Genomic DNA, 25,533 nt, shown 5'->3' on the forward strand with positions numbered 1-25,533 from the left:
TTTATTTGAATCCAGGTTGAAGACTCACCTGTTCTCATCTGCTTTTGAATAAAGCATCAAATCCACACTTTTAAGCTTAAATTTCAAAACTTACATTTTAACTACTGATTTTATCTACTGTTCTGATTTTATCTACTGTTTTGATTTTTGATTTTATATACTGTTTGTTTGTTTGTTTGTTTGCTTGCTTGCTTGTTTGTTTGTTAGTTTGTTTGCTTGTCTTAATCAATTTTAAATCATGCTTTTTATTTGTTTTTGTTTTTAATGTCTCTGTAAAGCACTTTGAATCACCTTGTTGTTGAATTGTGCTATATAAATAAACTTGCCTTGCCTTGCCTTTAGGACACTTACAGCAGATTGAAGAGAAGTCAGGTCGTCACTGCAAGTTGTAGCTGAAAGCTCCAAATCTTTAATGGTGGTCCCTTGAGCATTAATGGTGGCCTGTAAGGTGGTTATTGCAGCTTTAAACTCAGCCTTCACAGATGATATTTCTGACCGCAGTGTATGAGTAACTGTATTCTCGTTTGGCTCTCAGCAAAGGCGGTCGCACTTTTCTCCTCTCCTCCTTCCCCTATCTTCCCTGCTTAGCCGCTTATGTCCTTGTCTTGTCTCGTGCTTTTTTTTTTTCTTCTTACTACCCTGGAACACTCTGTCACAGCCGGTGTCTAAAACCTAAAGAGAACTATGGATTTGATCAACTGGTCTCTGAATGCTATTGACACCCTCTTCTCAACGAGAAGTTTGGGCTCGGGAGAGCCTGAGTGCCCTGGAGGGACTTTCCCTGCTGGATACACGATGGACGGGTGGCAGACATGGAGGATCGTGTGCCTGGCGGGACTGTCGATCGAGGACGCTGAAGATATCTACCTATTCGGAACCATGATAGCAGGGTTCTTGCTGATCGGAGCTGGCTTGGCCCTGGCTTATCGGAGAATCAAGACAGCGGGACTGGCTGCTCAAACCCCCACCAAGCTGCCTGCTGAGATTGGATTGACGGGACGAGGCGCGGCTTCTCAGAAAGGGCTGACAGACAGGGACATGGTCAAGAGCTTGGAGGCTATTGCGGCTGCAGTGAATACTCAGAATAACATCTCTGAGCGGATACTGGGACACATCAGGGAAGAATCAGCTCTAATCAACAACTATGGGCGAAAGCTGGAAAACATCACGGATCAGTTGGCTGCGGTCGCGAGGTCTCAGAACCGGCTCTGTGAGCAAAAGATTGACAAGACCACGGAATTGAAGGTTAACAACATCATGGAAAAACTGACGGCTATCCAACGGGAGATGGAGAGATCAGTGTCGGAGTGCTAAAACAATACAGCTCGAAATTCTCATGAGCTGTTGGAAAGAAATCACCATCTTAATATGGCTACCCCTCCGGCGCCAGCTGCGGGCTCAAGGCTGGAGCCGATCAAAACAATCCGAGATAACGCCTGTGTTGACATTGTTCCTCCCCATTCTAAGGCCACCTGGGTTGGCTGGCAGACTGTTTACTTAGCCTGGCAGGGCGAAGGACACTGTCTCCGCTGAACTATGGACACGCACACACATACACTTACACTGAAAACCACACACTTATCCCCCTCCCTTTCCAAACGCCTTCGATGCTTGTTTCCTGTGGGGGAACACGGCGGGTCTACGTGCCGCGCTGGATAAGATAGCGCTGTGCGAGGCGGCTGCTGGGTTTGCTTCACATTGCTCCTTACCCATCACCCTACCGTGTGGCTTGTTATGTCTTCCCAATGTTGTGTCACATTTATGTGCTTTTTTGTGCAGAGGAGTTTTTTTTGTTTCCTGTTCTCGTGCTGTCCTACCATGGAAGCATAGCATGAGAAGGGGTCTCTTTTTTTCCTCTTGTACTTTCCCATTGTAATGTACATTTCAATGTTTTTCTCTCCAATGCTACCAATCTCCGACTGTATCCCCATGTGATGTCTGTGTGTCTATGTAAGGTCGGGGGGGGTCCCATTTCACTGCAGGACCTCCCTGCATGTGACGAATAAAGCCTTGATTGATTGATTGTATCAATCTTGCAGTCAAGCTTGTCGCAAATGTCCCGTTTCAAAACCTCCAATGCTCTGGTAAACGTGACTTCCCTGAGCGGTGCACCCGCACCCTGCTCGTAGTTACCCTCCGTAACAGTCGTGTCGTGGCTCTGTGAACCACCCGCATCAGCTTGGCCCCATTTTCTCCATTGCTCCCTCTTATCTCCCATTGTGCCTAGGAGGCAAATGGTGGATCTTTTAGTGAAAGAACTTGATTGTCCTCACGCGGCCCACCCGTACTCCTTACTGATGTAAGAATGCAAGGGAAGCCGTTGTTCATGGAGCCAGATATGTAAGGGAAAGGCCTTGACGCTAGCAAAACCGGACGCTACTGATGCAGCTACCACAGCCAGCCAGGAAGGAAACTCTGAGGCCTCAGATTCGGCCTATCTCAAAAGTTGTCAAAAGTAGGTTTCCCGACCTCAAGAAGTAAAAAGCGGGCGACCAGTGGCAAAAAGGGTTACTTAGAACACACAAAGCTGATAGAGAAAGTGAGAATGTGTCTTAAAATAACATTTTTGTCACTGCTTTGCGGAGTCCCGGGAAACACATCTTCACACCATGGTGTCCAACAGCACCCCCCATTATTCAACTGTATTCTAAGCACCAGCTGTCTGTTAGAATTTTCAGAGTTTACTAAACTAAAAATAGATGAGGTTAACATATGATTTGTGGGAGTTTTTTTATGTTAGTGTTTTGGTCATGTTATGTTTAACTGTCAAAGGCTTGTTAGAAACTATGAAACACATCGTGCAGACTTCTGGATGTTAGAAGAAATCTAATACTGCTCATGAGTGAGACTAAAGGCAGGAAGTGTGTCCTTTAAAACTAAACACGTTATTAGCACCTCCACATTTATATCATAGTTTCTGATATAGCATGTGTATTTCAGTAATAGCCGATTTATTTCAGTGTAGTGGTGAACAGTCACACAGCTAACATGGGCGTTATCTGTGATAATCCTTAACTATAATTTATCCCCGTTAACTTCAGTTAACCAAGTCAGACAGTTCTTTTGCAACGAAAAACGTAAACACTCGATCATATCGCGGGTAAGTTTCCACAGTGCCAGCTGTTTAATTCACAGCTGCTTATGCAGTAACCATGGTAACCACGGACTCTGAGAGGCTGAATCGATCCAGGTCGGACAGCAATTTTACATATATGATCTTAAAACAGGACACAGCCACTGTACGTGCTGATATCATATCACATGTGTACATTGACTGTGTCTAATCTTCACTCTCAAACATTTAAACAGCAGCGAGTCTGCAGCTGAGAGAATACAACCTCAAATTGTCAGAGCAGGTTTAATCGTTTCTTGCATGTATTTATTTGGTGACTTATTAAATGTATAAATGTTTTTCTAATCTGCTGCTGAGTCTCTTACACGCTGATGAAAATGCAGATAACACAGATCACGAACACCTGTTCAACCAATCACTTTCATTAGACTTTGATCTGCGACAAACTGAAGCGTTCATCTCTTTTACAACAGTGTTGCGTTAGACTGCTATATTTTTGTGTTCTTTATGCTTTAGATTTTCACGTCTCTGGAATCGTTGGCAGTAATAAAAAAAAATTCTGTAAAATAATATTGATATGACCCATGAATTAGATCCGTAGATGACCATTAGATTAGTTTGATGCTGCCGACACTTTCGTGTGACCCAGCTGGGAAACACTGGGTTAATTCAGCTGAAGATACCGTGGATATGCTCACCGCGCTCCGTGGTGTACAGGGCCGTTTACCCTCATGATTAATATTCACAATAAAAATATTACCTGAACATCATGAAGTCTGTATGTGTTTCATAGTGTCGAACAAGCTTTGTACAGTTAAACCTAACAGTTACTACATGACGGAAACACCAACGTTATCTTTTTTAATAAAGTTTATGTGTATATACACAGGTCACACTGATTATTGAACATAAACACAAAGATCAGATGTTAATCGGATTTATTTGCTCTCTCTCCTCCTTAAACATGTTTTTAATGTTAGTTATAATTCGGAATTGGCGACTGAAACAAGTATGACACATCCGAACATCAGGAAATAAAAACACGATAAATATAACCTCAATAAATGAAGTCAGTGTTCAGCGGGGGTTATGGCAGCTGTGTACCGGGACCTGTCCTTTGTCGGCGGTAATAACAGCTCGATTGCTTGGGAGGCGAGCGGGTCTATCCCACGCTTTGCTGTGAGACTGGGCTGGGCAGACATCTCCGAAATCATTGAAGCGCTTTGGCAAAGAGGCTCCATCTTGACAAACCGACCAGATATCTGAAGATTAAAACGCTACATTCTCGGCTAAAAAATATTAAAACTGTATTTGGTGACACACAGGGTTTTTCAAAGTACAGTTCTGTTAGTTTCCACATGCCGGTTGATGGTGTGCACAAACGCCTTCTAAAAGGAATGGCCACCAGGCCAAAGCAATGATTTTGACTAGATCAGCGTTAACCCCGCACCCTGTGTTTGATGGGTGAGGCTGACAGATAAAATTATTTCATGGTGCAAGTCAGGTCTGCCAAAATGAATTAATTAAATACACCGTTAAATAATTAATTAAATGTGTCAATAATTAATTAAAATGTAAAATAAATAAATAAATGTGTCAATAATTAATTAGTTAAATGTGTCATAAATATTTATTTAATTAATTTTTTCTCATTTTTATTAATTATTTAATGGTGTATTTAATTAATTCATTATGTCAGTCCTGGCATTCCATACATTACAAGCACACTTCTGCCTACTCCTTTTCAAACAACTGCATGGAATGATTTTATGAAATGTTGGTGAATGTATATGTTTGAAATAAAAATGAACTGAACTGAACTGAAGTCCATTTTTTAATTTAAATGACTGACGTTACCAGAGCCAAGAAACAGAGCACTACTCCTTCTCACCCAGCATCAGTAAATAAACTTGAGGGTAGACTGGGTGAAATCGGGTTAGGGAGGACTCAGGCAGACGGGATTAGATCCAATAAAGCGGTTTATTTACAGGTCACCAAAGTGCAAACTATATACAAGTGAAGAGGGAAACCAGGGGTCCACGGTCCAAAAGGCCAACTGGGGAAGGCAAATCCTCCCACACTCTCTCACGCGCTTTGTACTTCAAACAGGAAAGGCAATTGGTCCGGGAAAACTGTCTCACTTAATCATCCAGCAAAGACCTGTTCCCCCCCACAGCCTTAAGTATCAGAGAGACTCAGCCTAGTAATTGAGAACTGGTATGCAGACAAGGCAGGGACTTGCTGAAAACTCCTCCCAGGCAGAGTGTTGGGAGGGAGAGAGAGACAGACACACAAAATAAACACAAACCAATGCAGCCCTGTGGGGCCAGCCGGGCAGACACAGGGACCATGACAGTACCAGGACCCACCAGACTTACCTGGGTGTCGACGATGAAAGTCCCGCAGCATGTTCCTGTCTTGAATAGCCACCTGCAGCACCCAGGAGCATTCTTCTACCCCGTAGCCCTCCCAATCCACCAGGTACTGAACACCCCGCCCCCAGCGCCCGGGAGTTCAAATCCGGGTGATGCTATATGCCAACTGTCCATCCACAACCCGGGAGGGTGGAGGGCGTCTGGAAGGAGGGCACAACGGGCTGGAAAGCACCGGCTTGATCTGGGAGACATGGAACACATTGTGAATGCACATGTTGCGTGGTAATTTGAGACAGACAGAAGCAGGATTCACTATGGATTCAATAGCAAAGGGCCTGATAAACCGGGGCGTGAGCTTCTTGTACTCTGTCCGCAACGGCACAAAGCGTGTTGACAGCCATACCTGTTGTCCCACCGTGTATTTAGGGGCAGGTGCACCGGCGGTCCGTGAGCGCCTTGTTTCGTTCCTTAGTCCGGAGCAGGGTGGCTCGAATCGCACGCCCAAGCGGCGACACCTGCGGAGATGGGCTTGCACAGAAGGGACAGCGTGCTCACCTTCAATAGCAGGAAGGAGGGGCTATTGGTATACCAAAGACGCCTATAAAGGGGACTTGCCCATGGCAGAGGAGGTGTGGCAGTTATGAGCGTACTCAATCCAAGGAAGTTGCTCACTCCAGGTGGTCTGGATGTGGGAAGCCACACAGTGCAGAGCGGCCTCAAGCTCCTGGTTTGCCCGTTCTGTCTGCCCATTACTCTGGGGATGGAAACCGGAGTCTGAAGACATGCTTGGTGAGGAGCCGACCCATCTCCAGGGCTGTGGGGAGATTGGGATGAAATGGGCTGCCTTGGAGAAACAATCAACAATGGTTAAAATAACTATGTTACCTGCGGATGGTATCAAGCCTGTGATGAAGGGCAAAGAAATGTGTGACCATGGCCAGCCTAGCGTAGGCAGTGGTTGAAGCAGACCGGATGGAGGTTGGTCAGAGAGTTTGTTGCTGGCACAGGTTGAGCAGGGTGACACATACTCCCTGCCATCCTTGGTTAAAGTGGGCCACCAAAAGTAGTGCTGCAGAAAGGATATGGTGCGGTGGACCCCGGGGTGGCATGAGATCCAGTGGGCCGTGTGGGCCCACTGGATGACCTGGGAGAGGACTGCTGGAGGAACAAATAGGCGACCCAGCGGACCAGTCCCTGGGTCCAGCTCGGTCTCCTGGGCTTCCTGGATGAGGGTCTCAATCTCCCAAGATACAGCACTGATGTTGCAGGCGGCCGGGAGGACAGGTTCGGGATCCGCCTCCTCTTCTACAGTGGAGAGGAGCCAGGAGAGTGCATCTGGCTTCATATTTCACGACCTCGGTCTGTAAGTGATGGAGAAGACAAAACGGGAGAAAAACAATGCCCACCTGGCTTGCCGGGGGTTCAGTCGGCTGACTGAAGGTACTCCATGTTTTTGTGGTTAGTCTAAACCACGAACGGCTGCGTGGTCCCCTCCAACCAATGCCTCCATTCCTCCAGGGCAAGCTTTATAGCTAGCAACTCCCTTTCCCCGATGTGGTAATTGCGCTCTGCAGGGGAGAGATGACGAGAAGAAAAAGCACATGGATGAAGCTTGCTGCTCACCTGCTGATACAGAACTGCTCTGCTCCCACCCCGGAGTCGGAAGCATCCACCTCCACGATGAGCTGCCGAGAAAGGTCCGATTGGCACAGGATGGGTGCCGAAGAAAACAATTCCTTGAGCCGTGAAAAGGCCTGCTGGGCAGCCTGGTTCCACTTGCTCTCAGGTTCCCACGCTCAATGATGTAGCCCAGGAATGCGACAGAGGACACGGGAAACTCACAGTTTGTTGTTTTAGGAATTTTTTCCCCCCTTTAACAAATAGCTGGTTCTCCAGGAGGCGTTGGAGGATCTGCCGGACGTGGACCTGGTGTTCAGCAAGCCTTTTTGAAAAGATGAGAATGTCGTCTAGGTACACAAAAGCACAACGGTTAATAAAATCACGCAGATCATCATTAACCAGAGCCTGGAAAACTGCGGGTGCATTAGTCAACCCGAATGGCATCACTAGATACTCGAAGTGGCGAAGATGAGCGTTAAAGGCAGTTTTCCATTCATCACCTTGTCGTATACGCACCAGATGGTAGGCGTTGCGCAGATCCAACTTGCTGAACACCGTCATCCCCTGGAGCAACTCAAATGCAGAAGAGAGCAAAGACAGTGGGTATTTATTCTTTACCTTTATCTGATTCAAGCCCCGATAATCAATGCACGGCCGCAGCGTTTTGTCCTTGTTGGTCACAAAAAAGAAACCAGCGGTGACGGGGGAGGTGGAGGGACGGATTATGCCTGCCGACAGTGATTCTGTAATGTATTTCTCCATCGCGTCCGTCTCTGGCCAAAAAAGACTGTAAAGACGGCTGGACGGTAGTAGTGCAATCACACGGTCGGTGAGGAGGTAGTGAGCGGGCCCTGTCTTTACAGAAAACATCATGAGATCATGATAAATCCTTGGGACCGCAGAGAGGTCCCGTGCCTTGGGCGGCGCTTTGATTTTCGACGGCAGAACAGAGGAAGTAGCAGCCAGGAGACAGTTTCTATGACAGTTAATTCCCCAACCCGTAATCCTCCCCTTCACCCAGTCAATTTGAGGGTTGTGCAGAGCTAGCCAGGGGTGTCCCAGAACTAAGGGCGTGAGGGGCGCTTTGAAAGCAAAAAAACAAATCCGCTCCATGTGGTTACTGGACAGCGAGAGGACTAATGGCTCAGAAACATGGGTGATGACCTGACAATGTTCAAACATGGAGAGGTTTAGGTAACACTTCCAATGCAATGTTCAACTGCTTAGCCAGAGAAGAGTCAATGAAATTTTGCTCTGCCCCAGAGTCCACAAGGACAGAGAGAGAGTGGCCGACAGTCTAAACAGAAAGTGTAGCTGGCAATAGAAGTCGGGGGAGAGAACAGCTAGTCGACAGATCGCCCACCAGTATCCTCTCCGTTACTGATGGGCACGCCCTTTTGCTAGCTCAGGCAGGAGGAAACTGAGTGACCCCTACGGCCGCAATACATTTACTCACCCCATCTGTTCAGCCAGAGTCCAAAATCAATAGAAAAGTCCACCATGCTTCGCCTACCATGTCTGAGGGCTAGCAAGCGCTGGCCAGTTGCGGCCGCAGTAGACTCTGTAGCCCTGTGGGGCCAGCCGGGCAGACACAGGGACCATGACAAAATCAAGTAAATGAAGATCTAAAAGCCAATCAGAACAATTGGTTTACAGTTGCTTAACAATGCTCAGCATAAACAAAATGATTTAGAAATAAAAAATGTTTAAAAGTGTGAATTGTCATGAATTGTTGAATGATGGTAGTTGAGAGGATGCTGAATCGTGATGTTGAAACAGGCATTACAACAGAAATGTGTCCATTACACTGCAGAGCAGTACAGTGGCATGAAAAACAAAAGAAAAACACACACACTCTGCATAGTTAGCAGGGAGCTCATAAGACTGGCATAATATCTGCTCCTTCTTTTTCAGTTGTAGCTCCCACTGCTCCCCCACAGCTTCCTGGAGACTGTCCACAATCAACAAGCAGGGGAACATGGATACCTTTCAGAGGCCATTGTTATTCCTTCTACAGCTCAGTGACCAATGACTGGGCCCATGCCACAACTGAATGTATAAAAATGGGTAAGTTATGAAGAATTCAACATACACAGAGAATTATGTCCATGTTTATGACCTTTAACATTTAACTGTTGTACCATGTTTATCAGGTGCTTCACTAGTGAGTATTCAGGATCCTATTGAGAGTAAATTCATAGAAGAGAATGTGGAGATTCTCCAGGACAGTGCTAAAACCTTTTGGATTGGCATGTACAAGACCCATGAAGGTGAGGTTAAATTCAGTGTAATATATACATGTATATACATTCATACATTGGATATGTGTGCGTGCGTGCTGCATTACATGATAAATTAACATGTGTCTCTGCTTCAGATAAGTGGATGTGGATCGATAACAGCCCTTTGGACTATACCAACTGGAAATCAGGAATGGCAGAGTCAGAGTCCTGTGTGTACATCAGTTCTGACACTGGTCTGTGGAGTACGACAGACTGCAGAAGGTCATTTTCTTACATCTGCAAAACACCAAAAGGTAACTTAGATAAGCTTTTTCATGAAAAAATATTCAATTTAGCTTTGTATGTATTTATTTAGATACTGATTTATCATTTTTAGTTATTAAACCTACAGAAAAGCCTCCATTTGTTGTTTACATTTTTAAAATCTGAGTAAATTCACTGCTTCAACTCTACATTCTTGCCTCCTTAGCCCACATCGTCCAGGAAACTACACAAGGGTCCGCTGGCATCATTGTTGCTATACACAGAAACATTTTTTGTTGGCTAATACGCTTGTGGCTTCATTTGAAAAGCATATGCCATGTGAATGTGTTGCTGAATTTTCTTTTTGCTCTGCTCCAGACATAAATAGCTTCCTGATCTTCAATGAAGATCACAACATGTGCGTAAAGGTGGAGAGTGCCACGTCTATAACAGTGGCTGCTTGTAATCCTCATGCCAAAGATCAAGAGTTCCGATGGGTCTCTGAGTCTCACCTCCTCAGTTTGTCCCTCAGGCTATGTTTGGGTACTACAGCGATAAAAGACTGGGTGAAGGTGCAGCTCATGGAATGTGATGAGAGCAATGATCTCCAGCATTGGCAGTGTAAGAACGATACCCTCTTTGGCCTAAAAGACCAGGACCTGCACTTAAACTGGGGCAACTACGGTGAGAGAAGCGTCATGATCTACAAAGGTTCAGGGTTCTGGAGTCGCTGGAGGATATATGGCACTCAGGAGGACCTCTGTTCAAAGGGATATCAAGGTAGGAATGATGAGTACAAGAGCCTACAACAATAGCTAAACTCAAGTGTGCTTTAGCTTTGTAGAAAGTTTAGAAATGTGTTTTAGAAGGTCCCTGAACAGTGCATGCTTTAAAGTTTGTTGTTTTAGGAATTTGTAAAGTACAATAAATTTTTTCTTACTTCCATTAAAATTACAAATGCAAAGTATTATTTTCTGTACAAAGTAAACCAGGTTAAAAAAGTGCTATGGCTACAGATGAAATTACATTTACCATCTAAATATGTTGAAGTATGTGGAAGTTTTTTTTTTTTTTTTATATCTGATCTGAGTACAAAACTTGCTGGTTACAGCATACCTGATGAGAAACTTTCAGTGATCACAGTCAGGTATCGCGTAGTCTGCTGAGACTGCATAATTGTCAGTGCAGCACAGATAATAAGCAGTCCTTATGAAGGCACTCTCTGTGCACAGCACTGACAGCCAGTCTCAACTGTATAACTAGAATCTATCGGGGATAGGTTAAAAACCCACCCGTTTTTAAAGCTTGGTAACTCAAACAACCAAAGGCTGTACTAAGTTTTAACATTCATCACATTAAGGTCAAGCTAAAACTTATTTATCACACCTTATAACCTATTTGCCAGTACAAGTATGTGTTTGCATACTTTACTGTACTTCTGGTTTGGAGTGATTTGCAGTGATTCTTACTTGCCATTTGCAGTTTTGCAGCAATGTTTTAGACAACAGTGAACTTCCCAACATTCTGGAGCAATTTGGGAAAAAACCCTTTTCAACATGGGAACATGTCAGGACTGACATAATTAATTAATCAAATACGCCATTAAATAATTAATTAAATGTGTCAATAATTAATAAAAGAATTAATAAATACATTAAATACATATTTATGACATATGTAATTAATTAATTATTGACACATTTAATTAATTAATAACATATTTAAATAATTATTGACACATTTAATTAATTATTTAATGATTTTTTTTATTTAATTTATTCTGACACTCTTGTCCCCTTCAGCTCTCACCATGAATTTATTTTATCTGTCAGCCTCAACCATCAAACTCGATTGCTGGTGTGGACTTGGGACAGCCAGGTATCCCTGAATGCATTTCAAATCACAGGCAGCAATGGTGGTGACCTAACGTTTTAAAATATTTTTCTGTCACCAACTACACTTTTAATAGTGTTTAAGCCGATTATGTAGTGGCATAATCTTCACGTCTGGTCAGGTTGTCAACATAGAAGATGTTTGCAAAGTGCTCGGAGATGTCGCTAGCTCTGCTAACAGTCAGCTGACAGAGTGTACCGAGCTCAAAGCCCAGATGTTCCAGCTTAACTGTTTTTTTTACTTAACACATATGTATATATATATATATATATATATATATATATATATATATATATATATACATATATATGTATACAGTGTTGGGGAGTAACGGAATACATGTACCGGCGTTGTGTATTTAAAATACAAAATATGAGTAACTGTAATGCGATACAGTTACCGTTTTAAAAGGTGGTATTCAGAATACAGTTACTTTGTTGAAATAAATGGATTATATGGTGGTCTTTTCCTGTTTCATGTTAGGCCAGACCTTCCCAAAGTGTGGGGCCCGCCCCCTAGGGGGGGGGGGGGGGGGGGGGGGGTGCAGAGCCATTGCAGGGGGGGCGCGGTATGAAAAGGGAAAAAAACAAAAACAATGCTTGGACACTGCTAGCACGGGGCGCCTACACAAACGCAAAGCAGGAGATGAAGCATCGCTGAAAATGTTTCCAAACCAACTTCATTCTAAGCCAAAGACTAGAAAATATGGTGAAGCATATCTTCCCTTTGGTTTCACCTGCACAAGTGCCAAGGTAGGTCTCCCCTGCTTAATTGGTTTTCCCTTCATCGGGAGCACGCGCTGGGCTCTTCAAATCACGGACAAACAGTATCCCACATTCTTGATTTTTAGTTCACAAACATTTGTTGTAATGACTAACTACTCCTGACATTTTGGAGATGTTAGCTCTTTATACAGAAAAAAAAAAAAAGCTCTTTATACAGTAAAGTTACAGTGGGATACAAATAATATCAGGCTGATCCTGCCACAATTTGTTCCCCCTGTCTAAATCACGGACAAACAGTATCCTACAGCTGTTTATGTTTTTAAACCCATTTTGCACAGAGAGGCATTTTTTGAAAAATGTATTGATAGCAATGTTGAATATTATTACACAGGAAAAAAAACAACTACATGTAAAATAATCACACCGTGATGCCTCTGCCTTTCTAAATAGAGGGACAGTAACTGCGTGTGTATATGTAAGCGTGTAAAACCTGAAGATAGAGACAAAATACTGTTAATCTCACTATCTGCCATTCTGCAATTCATCTAATGTAAACAATAACGTGGCGCACAGCGTGACGTGAAAAAAGGCACATACCTTTGACGTTGCATGACGAACTCTGTATTCCTGGTCCACACGTAAACGCAAAAAAGGAGTTTTAAAAAATCTCAGTTTTCGGTGGTTCGAAACGCCGTTTACGTGTGGACGAAACAGCTGCGTTTTCAAAAATACCCGTATAGGTGTGGACATAGCGTAAAAGAGTTAGTAGTTTATTTTCTTACTACCTGTAATTTATTGCAGATTACTTGTATTTGCTTAATTGTTCACTAAATGTTTGAGGTGTGAAATAAACAGCAATGGAGCAAAATATGTGTGTGGGTGGTTGGAGGATGTGTTTGTGCGCGTGCGCGCGGGCTCGAACATTTTCCTTGTAAAACAAAGGGGGGGCTAGCAAAAAAAGTTTGGGAACCACTGTGTTAGGCTATGCCTTCTCTATTTTTGATAATTCCACGCCAGTGGAAACCCAAACAAAACACGGATTAAGAGGCTCTAATGACTCAGTCTCACGGCCCATGTCACCTCTACTTGCGGCCGCATAATGACGTGAAGAAATATTTTATTAAAAATTATTATTCAAAAAATAATTTAATATGAAGGCTAGTGGTGCAACGGATCACGGTTGATCCGTAATCCGAACCGATCCCACTCGCACGTGATCCGAAGATTCGAAAAAGAAGAAAAAAAAGTATGTGTATGGTGGCGTGGTGGGTGTGTCAAGTGATAGTTATGGCCAGCACTAGCGATCCAAGTGGAGGAGCAGAGGAGTTTGCGGTATTTAAACAGCCCTTTGCTGCCCAGTCCGACCGGGCTAAAGCTATTACAAAAGCTATTGGGGTGTTTAGCGGCAGACGGGAGGCCGTATTCCGTTGTGCAAAACAAGGGGTTTAAACGATGATGAACATACTTGAGCCACGCTATGATATCCCGTTGCGCGTCCACTTTAGTGGCAAGATCTTTCCAAGCATGTATGAGCAGGAAAAGATTTAAGTTATGGCTGAACTGTCCCAGGCATCTTCTGTTGCCCTAACTACTACAAATGGGTGGACCTCCAGGGCAACGGAAAGCTACGTGACCGTGACAGCTCATTATATCACAGCGGAGTGCGATATAATGAGCGGTATGTATTATTGTAGGGTCTACCTTACAATATAAAGCGCCTTGAGGCGACTGTTGTTGTGATTTGGCGCTTTATAAATAAAATTGAATTGAATTGAGTGGTAGATACAAAGCCATATACTGCCCTATATTGTACCATAATTTTTTTAATAATTGCATGGAATGAGTCTAGAGTTTAATGTTTTTAACAGGCAAAAAATACTTCAATAAGTAAATAATTAAATGTTCAATTTTTGTCTTTTTTCTTTTTTTGCTGATCCGAAAATTGATCCAATCCGTGACTTAAAACCGTGATCCGATCCAGACCGTGAGATTTTTTATCTGTTGCACCACTAATGAAGGCAACAGGCAGAGTGTTACAGGCATAGCCCTAAATAATGTAGCTTATGGGCAGTGTAGTCCATGCTGCAGGGAGAATGGACTGCCATACCTGTTATGTGTCTGTGAGCGCGAGGGAGGGAGAAAAAGGACAGTGGAAAAGTACAAGTTGTCACGACCAGAAACGGGAGATGGAAGCGTGTAAATATAATAATAACCACTGCAGCCAAGAAGGGTGCCTGACGAGCCCAGTTGTAAGTAAGCTATTAAGACTCGACTGTACACTGTGTTCGTGTTTTCCCCCGAAACAATAAGTTCCGTTGGAGCAGCCTTTCAACGTCTCTCTCTATCTCTCGCTAGCAAAGTTGACCCAGACAACAAAGTAAAGCTAGTTTTTGGCTACGAGCCCGACACGAACCAGACTTATTAGCCAGAGGTCCCTTTACTACGGTTCGGAGCCGCGGAATAGTTTTCTATACGAGATCGCTGCAAAAAGTGCAGCCTTACCTAATGTCCACCCTACTGTTGCTCATTTATATTAAGATTTAAAAATCTAGTTGGTATTAGTATGGCGAGGACCCTTCAGTAATAGTAATAAATCACACAGCAATAGTACATTCATGTAGTTGTAAAAAGCATGACAATATATTAAGTAATCCAAAGAATTCCGAATATGTTACTCTCATTGAGTAACATAAACGAATACAGAATACATTGTGGGGAGGGGCGCTGTTAGACACTATGGTGTGAAGACGTGTTTCCCGGGGCTCCGCAAAGCAGTGACAAAAATATTGTTTTAAGACGCATCCGCACCTTTCATGTCAGCCCTGTGGGTTCTAAGTAACCCTTTTTGTCGCTGGGCGCCCGCTTGTTTATTTATTTTCACTTTTTCACTCTTTGAGGTCGGGAAACCTGCTTTTGACAACTTCTGAGAAAGACCGCATCTGAGGCCTCGGAGTTTCCTTCCTGGTTGGCTGCGGTGACCATAGCGGTTGCGTCCGGACAAAAGTTTTTTCACTAAAAGTCCCACCATTTGCCCTTTCTTCTTTCTCTGCATAATGGCAGATAAGAGGGAGCAACGCCGAAAACGGGGCCAGGCCGATGCGGGTGGTTCACAGAGCCCGGAGCTGGGTCGCGACTCTCAACGTGACGCGGCTATCACGGAGAGCAGCTACGAGCGGGGTGCGGGAGCACCGCTCGGCGAACTCACATTTACCAGAGCATTGGAGGGTTTGAAACGGGACATCTGCGACAAGCTTGACTGCAAGATTGATACAGTTACCCATACACTGCGGTCAGAAATATCATCTGTGAAGACTGAGTTTAAAGCTGCAATAACCACCCTACAGGCCACCGTTAATGCTCATGGGACCACGATTAAAGATTTGGAGCTTTCAGCTACAACCTGCAGTGATGACCTGACTTCTCTTCAATCTGCTGTAAGTGTCCTAACGGAGGAGGTCAGACAACTACAAGCTAAATGTGAGGATCTAGAAGGAAGGTCAAGGCGCAATAATATTCGCCTTATTGGCATCCCCGAGGGCTTGGAGACTTCTAACCCTAGAGAGTTTATTTCCCATCTCCTGCAAGATCTTCTGAAACTGAATGAAGCACCTCTGTTGGATCGGGTTCACAGATCCCTTGGACCAAAGCCCAGAGAGGGAGTGCCTCCTCGCCCACTGCTCATTAGAGTCCACTACTTTCATGTCAAGGAGCAGCTGCTACGTCTTGCAGGGGCAAACTCTCCTCTGCTTTACCAGGGCAGAAGGATCTCCATCTTTCCGGACTTCACACCTGCAGTGGCTAAAAAACGTTTACAGTTTACTGGTGTCAAGCGCCTTCTGCACTCTTGTCCTGGGATCAAGTTCGGCCTGTTCTATCCTGCGGAACTGCGGGTGACACTTCCAGATGGAGTTGTACGTAAGTTTACTGACCCTGTGTCTGCCACGGACTTTGCCAATAAGATCCTGGGGGGCCCTGCCTCTCAGGATACATAAGTGTCTTAGCCCATTAGGCTGATATGTCCATCTTGGTTAATCTCTGTGAAATATTTTATTCTATTTTTTTTTTCTCTTTTTTCACTGTTTTTTTTTATTTTCTATTGTATCTTATTGTGGGTCTTTTTTCTTTTTTTTTAAGTAACATACTTATGTTTATTTGACGTGAGCTTGATTTATAGGATGTGTCTTATTCTAATATGTTTTAATACAACCCTTGATTTGTCTCTGCCTTATATTGCATGGAGCTTGAACTCAACTGGGACTTCGAATGGTTGGGAGGAAGTGCTCAGGGGTGTGTTTGGTGGGGGGTGCGCGCATCTTGTTTGGGAAGATGCTTCAGCATTTAGGGGGAAGTTTGGGTGTTTTTTGTTTTTTATGTTGTACAGTTCTGTACACTGACTTTGTTTTTTCTGTGTTTTTCATCGGTCAGCTTTTGTTTTTTTCAATCTATGTTCTAACATAGTATCGCAAGTAAATACTAATAATCAACAAGCAGGTCACCCATTTAAGTTCTGTAGCTGGAATTGTAAAGGTCTGAACCAACCTATTAAAAGGAGCAAGGTCCTCCATCACAATACATTGTGGGGCAAGTATTCTGTAATCTGTAGTGGAATACATTTTAAAAGTAACTTTCCCAACACTGTATATATATGTTAACCGGTTTGTTTACATATTCCACTCTCCGTGTTCCACATGTTGCATCCGCAGAGTCTCATTTTCACCAAACGATCGTCTCTTTCCGCCTGGTCTTGTGTCTCTGTGCTTCTGTAACATAAATAACGAGCTGACATTTTCCTCACGACACCAGCGATCAGCTCAACAGACCTTCAGTTTCCCTGCATACACCCTGCTCACCTGTCAGCTGTTTAACACCTGCTGCTAATTCAAGAAACACCCCCACCTTACCTGGTGATAGTCACAGTTTAACTGGGCAGCTGGTGCTCAATATAACGCAATGTCGGCGCATTAGTCTGCACAAGATAAGCAAATATAGTTTGCTTCTTGAGCTCAGAGCTGTTGGAGCTTGTTTCCATACAGAGCATTTATTGGCAAGCCCACTTTATCAGCGGCTGAGATCCAATCACCGGCACACAGCTTTGAAACCTCCGCTGAATTTTAGCTCTCAGTGGAGATTAAATACTGGACTTAATTCAATTGGGTTCTGTCTGTCGGGTCACGTCTACTTCGCTGTTTTATTTACAACTGAGCAATTTGGTTTGGCTCAGATTAAAGTTACGTTTCATAACTGCATAGTTTTACTGAAGTTTAATGTCTCACTGGCACATGTGTTAGACTGAACCCTTCGAGTTTCTTTATTATCTGCTGTTTTGGATTTTTTAACAGTGAATTTTGAGATTAAACTGACTTTTAAAATGTTTTTTTATACAAAGAAGAAAGAGAAAGCGCATTTCCACCGAGAGGAGCAGCATTTGTAACAGCATGTTCATCATGACGACTGCAACCTGTACAGAAATATTACATCATCAGTTTTTTAATAGTTATTCAACTGTATTCTAAGCACCAGCTGTCTGTTAGAATTTTCAGAGTTTACTAAACTAAAAATAAATGAGGTTAACATATGATTTGTGGGAGTTTTTTATGTTAGTGTTTTGGTCATGTTATGTTTAACTGTCAAAGGCTTGATAGAAACTATGAAACACATCGTGCAGACTTCTGGATGTTAGAAGAAATCTAATACTGCTCATGAGTGAGACTAAAGGCAGGAAGGTGTCCTTTAAAACTAAACGTTATTAGCACCTCCACATTTATATCATAGTTTCTGATATAGCACGTGTATTTCAGTAATAGCCGATTTATTTCAGTGTAGTGGTGTACAGTCACACAGCTAACGTGGGCGTTATCGGTGATACTGCTTAACTATAATTTATCCACGTTAACTTCAGTTAACCAAGTCAGGCAATGAAAAACATAAACAGTGCCAGGTGTTTAATTCACAGCTGCTTATGCAATAACCATGGTAACCACGGACTCTGAGCGGCTGGATCGAGGCAGGTCAGACAACAATTTTAGATATATGATCTTAAAACAGGACACAGCCACTGTACGTGCTGATATCATATCACATGTGTACGTTGACTGAGTCTGTTTGATGTTTGTTCTAAATCTAATCTTCACTCTCAAACATTTAAACAGCAGCGAGTCTGCAGCTGAGAGAATACAACCTCAAATTGTCAGAGCAGATTTGATTTACAACAGTGTTGCGTTAGACTGCTATATTTTTGTGTTCTTTATGCTTTAGATTTTCACGTCTCTGGAATCGTTGGCAGTAATAAAAAAAAAATTCTGTAAAATAATATTGATATGACCCATGAATTAGATCCGTAGATGACCATTAGATTAGTTTGATGCTGCCGACACTTTCGTGTGACCCAGCTGGGAAACACTGGGTTAATTCAGCTGAAGATACCATGGATATGCTCACCGCGCTCCGTGGTGTACAGGGCCGTTTACCCTCATGATTAATATTCACAATAAAAATATTACCCGAACATCATGAAGTCTATATGTGTTTCATAGTGTCGAACAAGCTTTGTACAGTTAAACCTAACAGTTACTACATGACGGAAACACCAACGTTATCTTTTTTAATAAAGTTTATGTGTATATACACAGGTCACACTGATTATTGAACATAAACACAAAGATCAGATGTTAATCGGATTTATTTGCTCTCTCTCCTCCTTAAACATGTTTTTAATGTTAGTTATAATTCGGAATTGGCGACTGAAACAAGTATGACACATCCGAACATCAGGAAATAAAAACCCGATAAATATAACTTCAATAAATGAAGTCAGTGTTCAGCGGGGGTTATGGCAGCTGTGTACCAGGACCTGTCCTTTGTCGGCGGTAATAACAGCTCGATTGCTTGGGAGGCGAGCGGGTCTATCCCACGCTTTGCTGTGAGACTGGGCTGGGCAGACATCTCCGAAATCATTGAAGCACTTTGGCAAAGAGGCTCCATCTTGACAAACCGACCAGATATCTGAAGATTAAAACGCTACATTCTCGGCTAAAAAAATATAAAAACTGTATTTGGTGACACAGAAACAGGGTTTTTCAAAGTACAGTTCTGTTAGTTTCCACATGCCGGTTGATGGTGTGCACAAACGCCTTCTAAAAGGAATGGCCACCAGGCCAAAGCAATGATTTTGACTAGATCAGCGTTAACCCCGCCCCCTGTGTTTGATGGGTGACGCTGACAGATAAAATTATTTCATGGTGAAAGCTGAAAGAGTCACGTCTGCCAAAATGAATTAATTAACTTACTTAGACTTTTAGACTTAGTTCGTCCTGCGCCACATGGCGCATTGGGCAGTAAGGGATCGCCAACGATCTCAGTTTGCAGCCACATCTTGGCCACATCAGCCTTGCCCCATGAAAGATCGACCGCCTTCAGGTCCTCAATGAATGACCGTCTCCACATCTGTTTTGGTCGTCCGTGGCTCCGTGACCCCCGGGCGGGTCTCCACGACATGGTTATCTTCGGTAATCGTTCCAGATGTTGGCGGAGAACGTGACCGGCGAAACGAAATCGTTGCTCCCATACCACGTCCGCTAGCGGTCGTGAGGCAATGCGCTGAAGGATCTCCTCGTTGGTAACATGAAATCTTGAGAATCTGTCGGGCGGCCGCGCTGTTGGAAAACATTCAGTCGTCGGGTGATTGTTGCCGTCGACTTCCATGTTTCACTCGCATAGATAGCCACGGACAATAATCGAACAACGTGCCGAGCTGCAGCAACGACTGTCAATCAGTTTCAAAAACTTTACAAAAGCGTTCAACAGCGTGCATCGAGAAACAGTCTGGAGAATTGCCAGGTCCTAGGGCATAGATGTTCGTTAGCCTCCTGAGAAACATCTACCACGAGTCAAGCTGCTGCGTCCGTACAGATAGTGGGATTTCGGACTCGTTCAAGATCAAGACGGGAGTTCCTGTTTGTGCTGGCTGTGGATTTCATCATGCGGCGAGCACGGAGTCCAAGGACACAACGGACGACGAATTGCAGATCTTGATTTCGCGGACGACATTGCGCTGCTCGGATCTACTCAACGCTCCATTTGCGATTTAACCAGTATGCTGGAAAATGAAGCGTCAAAGATCGGACTGCGGATCAGCGCTGCCAAAAGCAAAGTCATGCGGAGCGGTTATGCCAGAGCGAATACTCCAGTACTCGTTGGCCACAGCCCGCTTGATGAATTCGATCAGTTCACGTATCTCGGCAGTGTGATAACACCAGACGGTGGCTCGGACAAGGACATCGCCTGTCTCCTCGGAATTAATTAAATACACCATTAAATAATTCATTAAATGTCAAATAAATAAATAAATAATGAAATTTGTCAAGAATTAATTAACTAAATATGTCATAAATATTTATTTAATTAATTATTTCTAATTATTATTAATTATTGCCACATTTAATTAATTATTTAATGGTATATTTAATTAATTCATTATGTCAGTCCTGGCGTTCTATACATTACAAGCACAAGTCAATTTTCTAAATTTAAAATGACTGACGTTACCAGAGCCACGAAACAGAGCACTATTCCTTCTCACCCGGCATCAGTAAATAAACTTGAGGGTAAATTGGGTGAAATCTAGTAAATGAAGATCTAAAAGCTTAAGAAAAGAACTCTAAGAAGTGTGGAGGCAAACTCTCATAATTATCAATCACATGCTGGTGAAATGATTGCACGTCTCCATTACTTGTGTCTTCGCAGAGACATTCACACTAGGAGGAAATGCTTTTGGAGCCGCTTGTCAGTTCCCTTTTAAGTTCCATGAGAAGTGGTACGCCGAATGCACTAAAGACGGTCGTACGGATGGACAGCTGTGGTGTGCCACGGAGAGAGATTATGATAAAGTGGGGAAATGGGGATTTTGTCCAACCAGAGGTAAGGAATGAAAAATCTCTTTAATCTGAAAGATGGTTACAGATGATTCAGTCCACTTTACATCAATATGAAGAAAGGAAGCCCTTCATGGTTACTTTTATCAAATCATGCACAAAAAACTTGTTTTTTATGAAGAATTCAGTGCTGCAGGTCTGTTTTCTGACCCTCTCTCACCTCTTCCTCTCATGGACTGTCAACACGGCACTGTCCTCTGTTTCCTCTGTTCACAGGCGTAAGTTTCCCCTGGCACTGCTCTTAAACTGAGGCAGGAAAGAAAAAGCAAAATAAAAGGATCTCCCTTTACCAGACTGTTTTATAAAGTCAGAGTTCAGTCCCATCTAAGGCTGTAGAAGATGTTTCTCAAATTACATACTTTATGTACTTCTTTTCTTTAAGTTCTTAAAGACTCCCATGGGGCCCACCCAATCCTTAATCTTTCTTCTAATCAAAACACAAGAAAAATCAATTTATTTCCTTGAGAATGTTATTCAACAACTGTTTATACAAATGTATTATGCAACTCATCTCTATGAGTCAGAAGATCACTCTTCAGACAGCTTTTTTAACTCTTGGATCTGTGTGATGTCATGTTGCCTATATGAGCATAATAGCCCTATGCCAAGCAATTCAAACCTGTTTTTTGTAACAGTCAGCCAATCAGAACAATCGGTTTACAGTTAGCTTAACAATGCCCAGCATAAACAAAAATGATTTAGAAATAAAAATTATTTAAAAGTGTGAATTGTCATGAATTGTTGAATGATGGTAGTTGAGAGGATGCTGAATCATGATGTTGAAACAGGCATTACAACAGAAATGTGTCCATTACACTGCAGAGCAGTACAGTGGCATGAAAAACAAAAGAAAAACACACACACTCTGCATAGTTAGCAGGGAGCTCATAAGACTGGCATAACACCTGCTCCTTCTTTTTCAGTTGTAGCTCCCACTGCTCCCCCACAGCTTCCTGCAGGCTGTCCACAATCAACAAGCAGGGGAACATGGATACCTTTCAGAGGCCATTGTTATTCCTTCTTCAGTTCAGTGACCAATGACTGGGCCCACGCCTCAATTGAATGTATAAAAATGGGTAAGTTATGAAGAATTCAACGTACACAGAGAATTATGTCCATGTTTATGACCTTTAGCATTTAACTGTTGTACCATGTTTATCAGGTGCTTCTCTAGTGAGTATTCAGGACCCTATTGAGAGTAAATTTATAGAAGAGAATGTGGAGATTCTCCAGCACAGTGCCAAAACCTTTTGGATTGGCATGTATAAAACCCATGAAGGTGAGGTTAAATTCAGTGTAATATATACATGTATATACATTCATACGTTGGATATGTGTGCGTGCGTGCTGCATTAGTTGATAAATTAACATGTGTCTCTGCTTCAGTTAAGTGGATGTGGATTGACAACAGCACTTTGGACTATACCAACTGGAAATCAGGAATGGCAGAGTCAGAGTCGTGTGTGTACATCAGTTCTGACACTGGTCTGTGGGGTATGACAGACTGCAGAAGGTCATTTCCTTACATCTGCAAAACACCAAAAGGTAACTTAAATAACCCTTTTTTTTAAAAAAAAATTCAAATTAGCTTTGTATGTATTTACCTATTTACTGATTTATCATTTTTAGTTCTTAAACCTATAGAAAATGTCATGAACCGCAGTGTGTGCACGCAAGCGGGATCCAAAAACAGACTCAATACATCTATGCGAGCAAGAACAGTTTTTATTGTTTGAACAAAAGGTGACCCGGAACAACCAAGGAAGCAAAAACGACGAGCTGAAGAAAACCGGGAAGACAAATGACACAGAGAAGCCGTAATCGGGACCGTGTGAAGCTGCAACAGAAAGGGGAGAAAATTACTAGTGAGCTGGGAGAGACCCAACAAGACAGGGCTTTAGTAATTGGCTTACGATCAGAGCAGGACCGGGGGGGGGGGGGGTCCGTGGGAAACGAATCCAAGGAGGCAGGGATGAGGACAGATGGTGCACTTAGTGATCCGAGCAGGCAGGAGGACAGGCAGGTGGCAGACACAAAACGCCGGATCGTAACCTAGGCACACGAAGGCAGAATTAACGTAGTTTACGTAACACATATATAAAAAGCTTTTGCAGGCAGCCTAGTTACCACTGAGGGGTGACTAACGGACTGGCGTGGAGCATCCTTCAGCGCAGGGTTAAATAGTCCTCCAGGTAATTGCCCGGAATAGAATGCAGGTGTGCAGGTGATGGCCCAGCCCGGAAGTGAGGCCAACAGGGCATCCCACACACTCCTCAGACACAGGGCCACGGACCATGACAGAAAAGCCTCCATTTGTTGTTTCAATTTTTCAAATCTGAGTAAATTCACTGCTCCAACTTTATATTTTTGCCTCCTTAGCCCACGTCATCAAGGAAACTACACATGGGTCCGCTGGCATCACCATGGCTATAGTATTATTTGTAATCGCCATAGTTGGACTTGGTGCCTTCCTCCTGTTCCGTAAAAGGATAACTAGGATACCTGCCCCCACCCTGGGAGAATCCACCTTTGACATCAAGTTATACTTCAACAATCCAAACCGAGCAGCGGTAGACACCAAAGGGCTGGTTGAGAACATCGAGCAGAATGAGCAAGCATAGAAAGGCAGGAGAGGATTGACAATCAACCCCATGAAAATTAGATTTCTGTCTTTATTTCATGCTTATATTGTGGATCACTTTTCTGGAAACTGGAACTGCCTATTGGTTTTTTGAGGAATTTTTACGATTTGTATCAAAGACAGTTATTACAAATTATTGGGTTTTTGTTTTTCACGATAATGTGATATGTGAAATGTGTACAGATTGTTTTGTGTTTTGTTTTACTTTTATAATCAACATAAAGAATGATGAGAATGACAAAAAGTGAATGTGATTTTTAGTGCAATTTGATAAATCTATTTTGGAATGCTCTCTGGTCCGTTTTATGGCATTTAAATTAAAGCCTGATTAAAAAAATGTGAAAACATGAAAAATCGTTTCCATTTTTTTGCATTTAAATGAATAAATAGAAACATGGTAATTATATTCAGCCATGATATACATGAAGACTAGGCTGGTTTCCACTAAGTCAGTGGTTCCCAAACTTTTTTTGCTGGGCCCCCCTTTGTTTACAAGAAAAATGTTCGCGCGCCCCCCCCAACCCCCACGCGCGCACGCACACATCCTCCAACCACACACACCCATATTTTTCCTCCATTGCGGTTTATTTCACACTTCAAACATTTAGTAAAAAAATAAGCAAATACGAGTAATCTGCAATAAATTACAGGTAGTAATAAAATACACTACTAACTCTTTCACGCTACGTCCACACCTACAAGGGGATTTTTGGAAACGCAGCTGTTTCGTCCACACGTAAACAGCGTTTCGAATCACCGAAAACGGAGATTTTTTAAAATTCCTTTTTTGCGTTTACCCGTGGACCAGGAATACAGAGTTCGTCACGCAACGCCAAAGGTATGTGCCTTTTTTCACGTCACGCTGTGCGCCACGTTATTGCTTACATGAGATGAATTGCAGAATGGCAGATAGAGACAAAATACTGTTAATCTGACTGTCTGCAGGTTTTACACACTTACATATACACACGCAGTTACTGTCCCTCCATTTAGAAAGGCAGAGGCGTCAAGGTGTGATTATTTTATGTGTAGTTGTTTTTTCCCCTGTGTAATAATATTCAACATTGCTATCAATACATTTTTCAAAAAATGTGCAAAATGGGTTCAAAAACATAAACAGCTGTGGGATACTGTTTGTCCGTGATTTGGAGAGCCCAGCGCTGCTCCCGACACAGGGAAAACCAATTCTGCAGGGAGACCTACCTCAGCACTTGTGCAGATGAAGCCAAAGGGAAGATTTGCTTCACCATATTTTCTAGTCTTTGGCTTAGAATGAAGTTGGTTTGGAAACATATTCAGCGATGCTTCATCTCCTGCTTTGTGTTTCTGTGGCCGCCCTGTGCTAGCAGTGTCCAAGCGTTTTGTTTCCCCCCCTCTTTCATGCAGCGCCCCCCCTGCAATGGCTCTGCGCCCCCCCCCTAGGGGGCGGGCCCCACACTTTGGGAAGGTCTGATCTAGCCAATGATTTGAGGAGAAGTTGTAGAATTTGGCAGAATTCACCCTTTGTGTAATGTCGCAGAACCACTGTCGGCAAAACAGTCCCAGAGCATATTGCTACCACCACCATGCTTGGCAGTTGATACAGTGTTCTTAATTTACTCCTCCCCTTTACTCCTATTATTTTGGCTAAAAACTAGACAGCTTCAAATTTCAGTCAAGCTTAAAGGCGCTGATTTTTGAAAGTGGTTTTACTATTGACAGTGAAGCTGGGATTACAGCAGTTTCCAGTTCATGTCAATATTCAGTCTTGGTTGTTCCTAGCTTGTTCCTGAACTAACTAAATTTCCTCT

The 25,533-nt window shown here is 43.1% G+C and overlaps 1 protein-coding gene across 1 annotated transcript; it reads left to right on the plus strand.

Moving 5' to 3' along the window:
* The first annotated feature begins 18,142 nt into the window (after positions 1-18,142).
* LOC134634137 (macrophage mannose receptor 1-like) lies at positions 18,143-23,986 on the plus strand. Its single transcript, XM_063483202.1, has 7 exons — positions 18,143-18,180; positions 20,264-20,430; positions 20,915-21,088; positions 22,026-22,178; positions 22,265-22,381; positions 22,489-22,647; positions 23,482-23,986. Exons 1-7 carry the CDS (start codon positions 18,143-18,145, stop codon positions 23,721-23,723), a joined length of 1,050 nt encoding a protein of 349 aa, XP_063339272.1. The 3' UTR covers positions 23,724-23,986.
* Positions 23,987-25,533: the final 1,547 nt, after the last annotated feature.

The sequence above is a fragment of the Pelmatolapia mariae genome, linkage group LG9, assembly GCF_036321145.2.
Source record: "Pelmatolapia mariae isolate MD_Pm_ZW linkage group LG9, Pm_UMD_F_2, whole genome shotgun sequence".
NCBI classification, from domain to species: domain Eukaryota; kingdom Metazoa; phylum Chordata; class Actinopteri; order Cichliformes; family Cichlidae; genus Pelmatolapia; species Pelmatolapia mariae.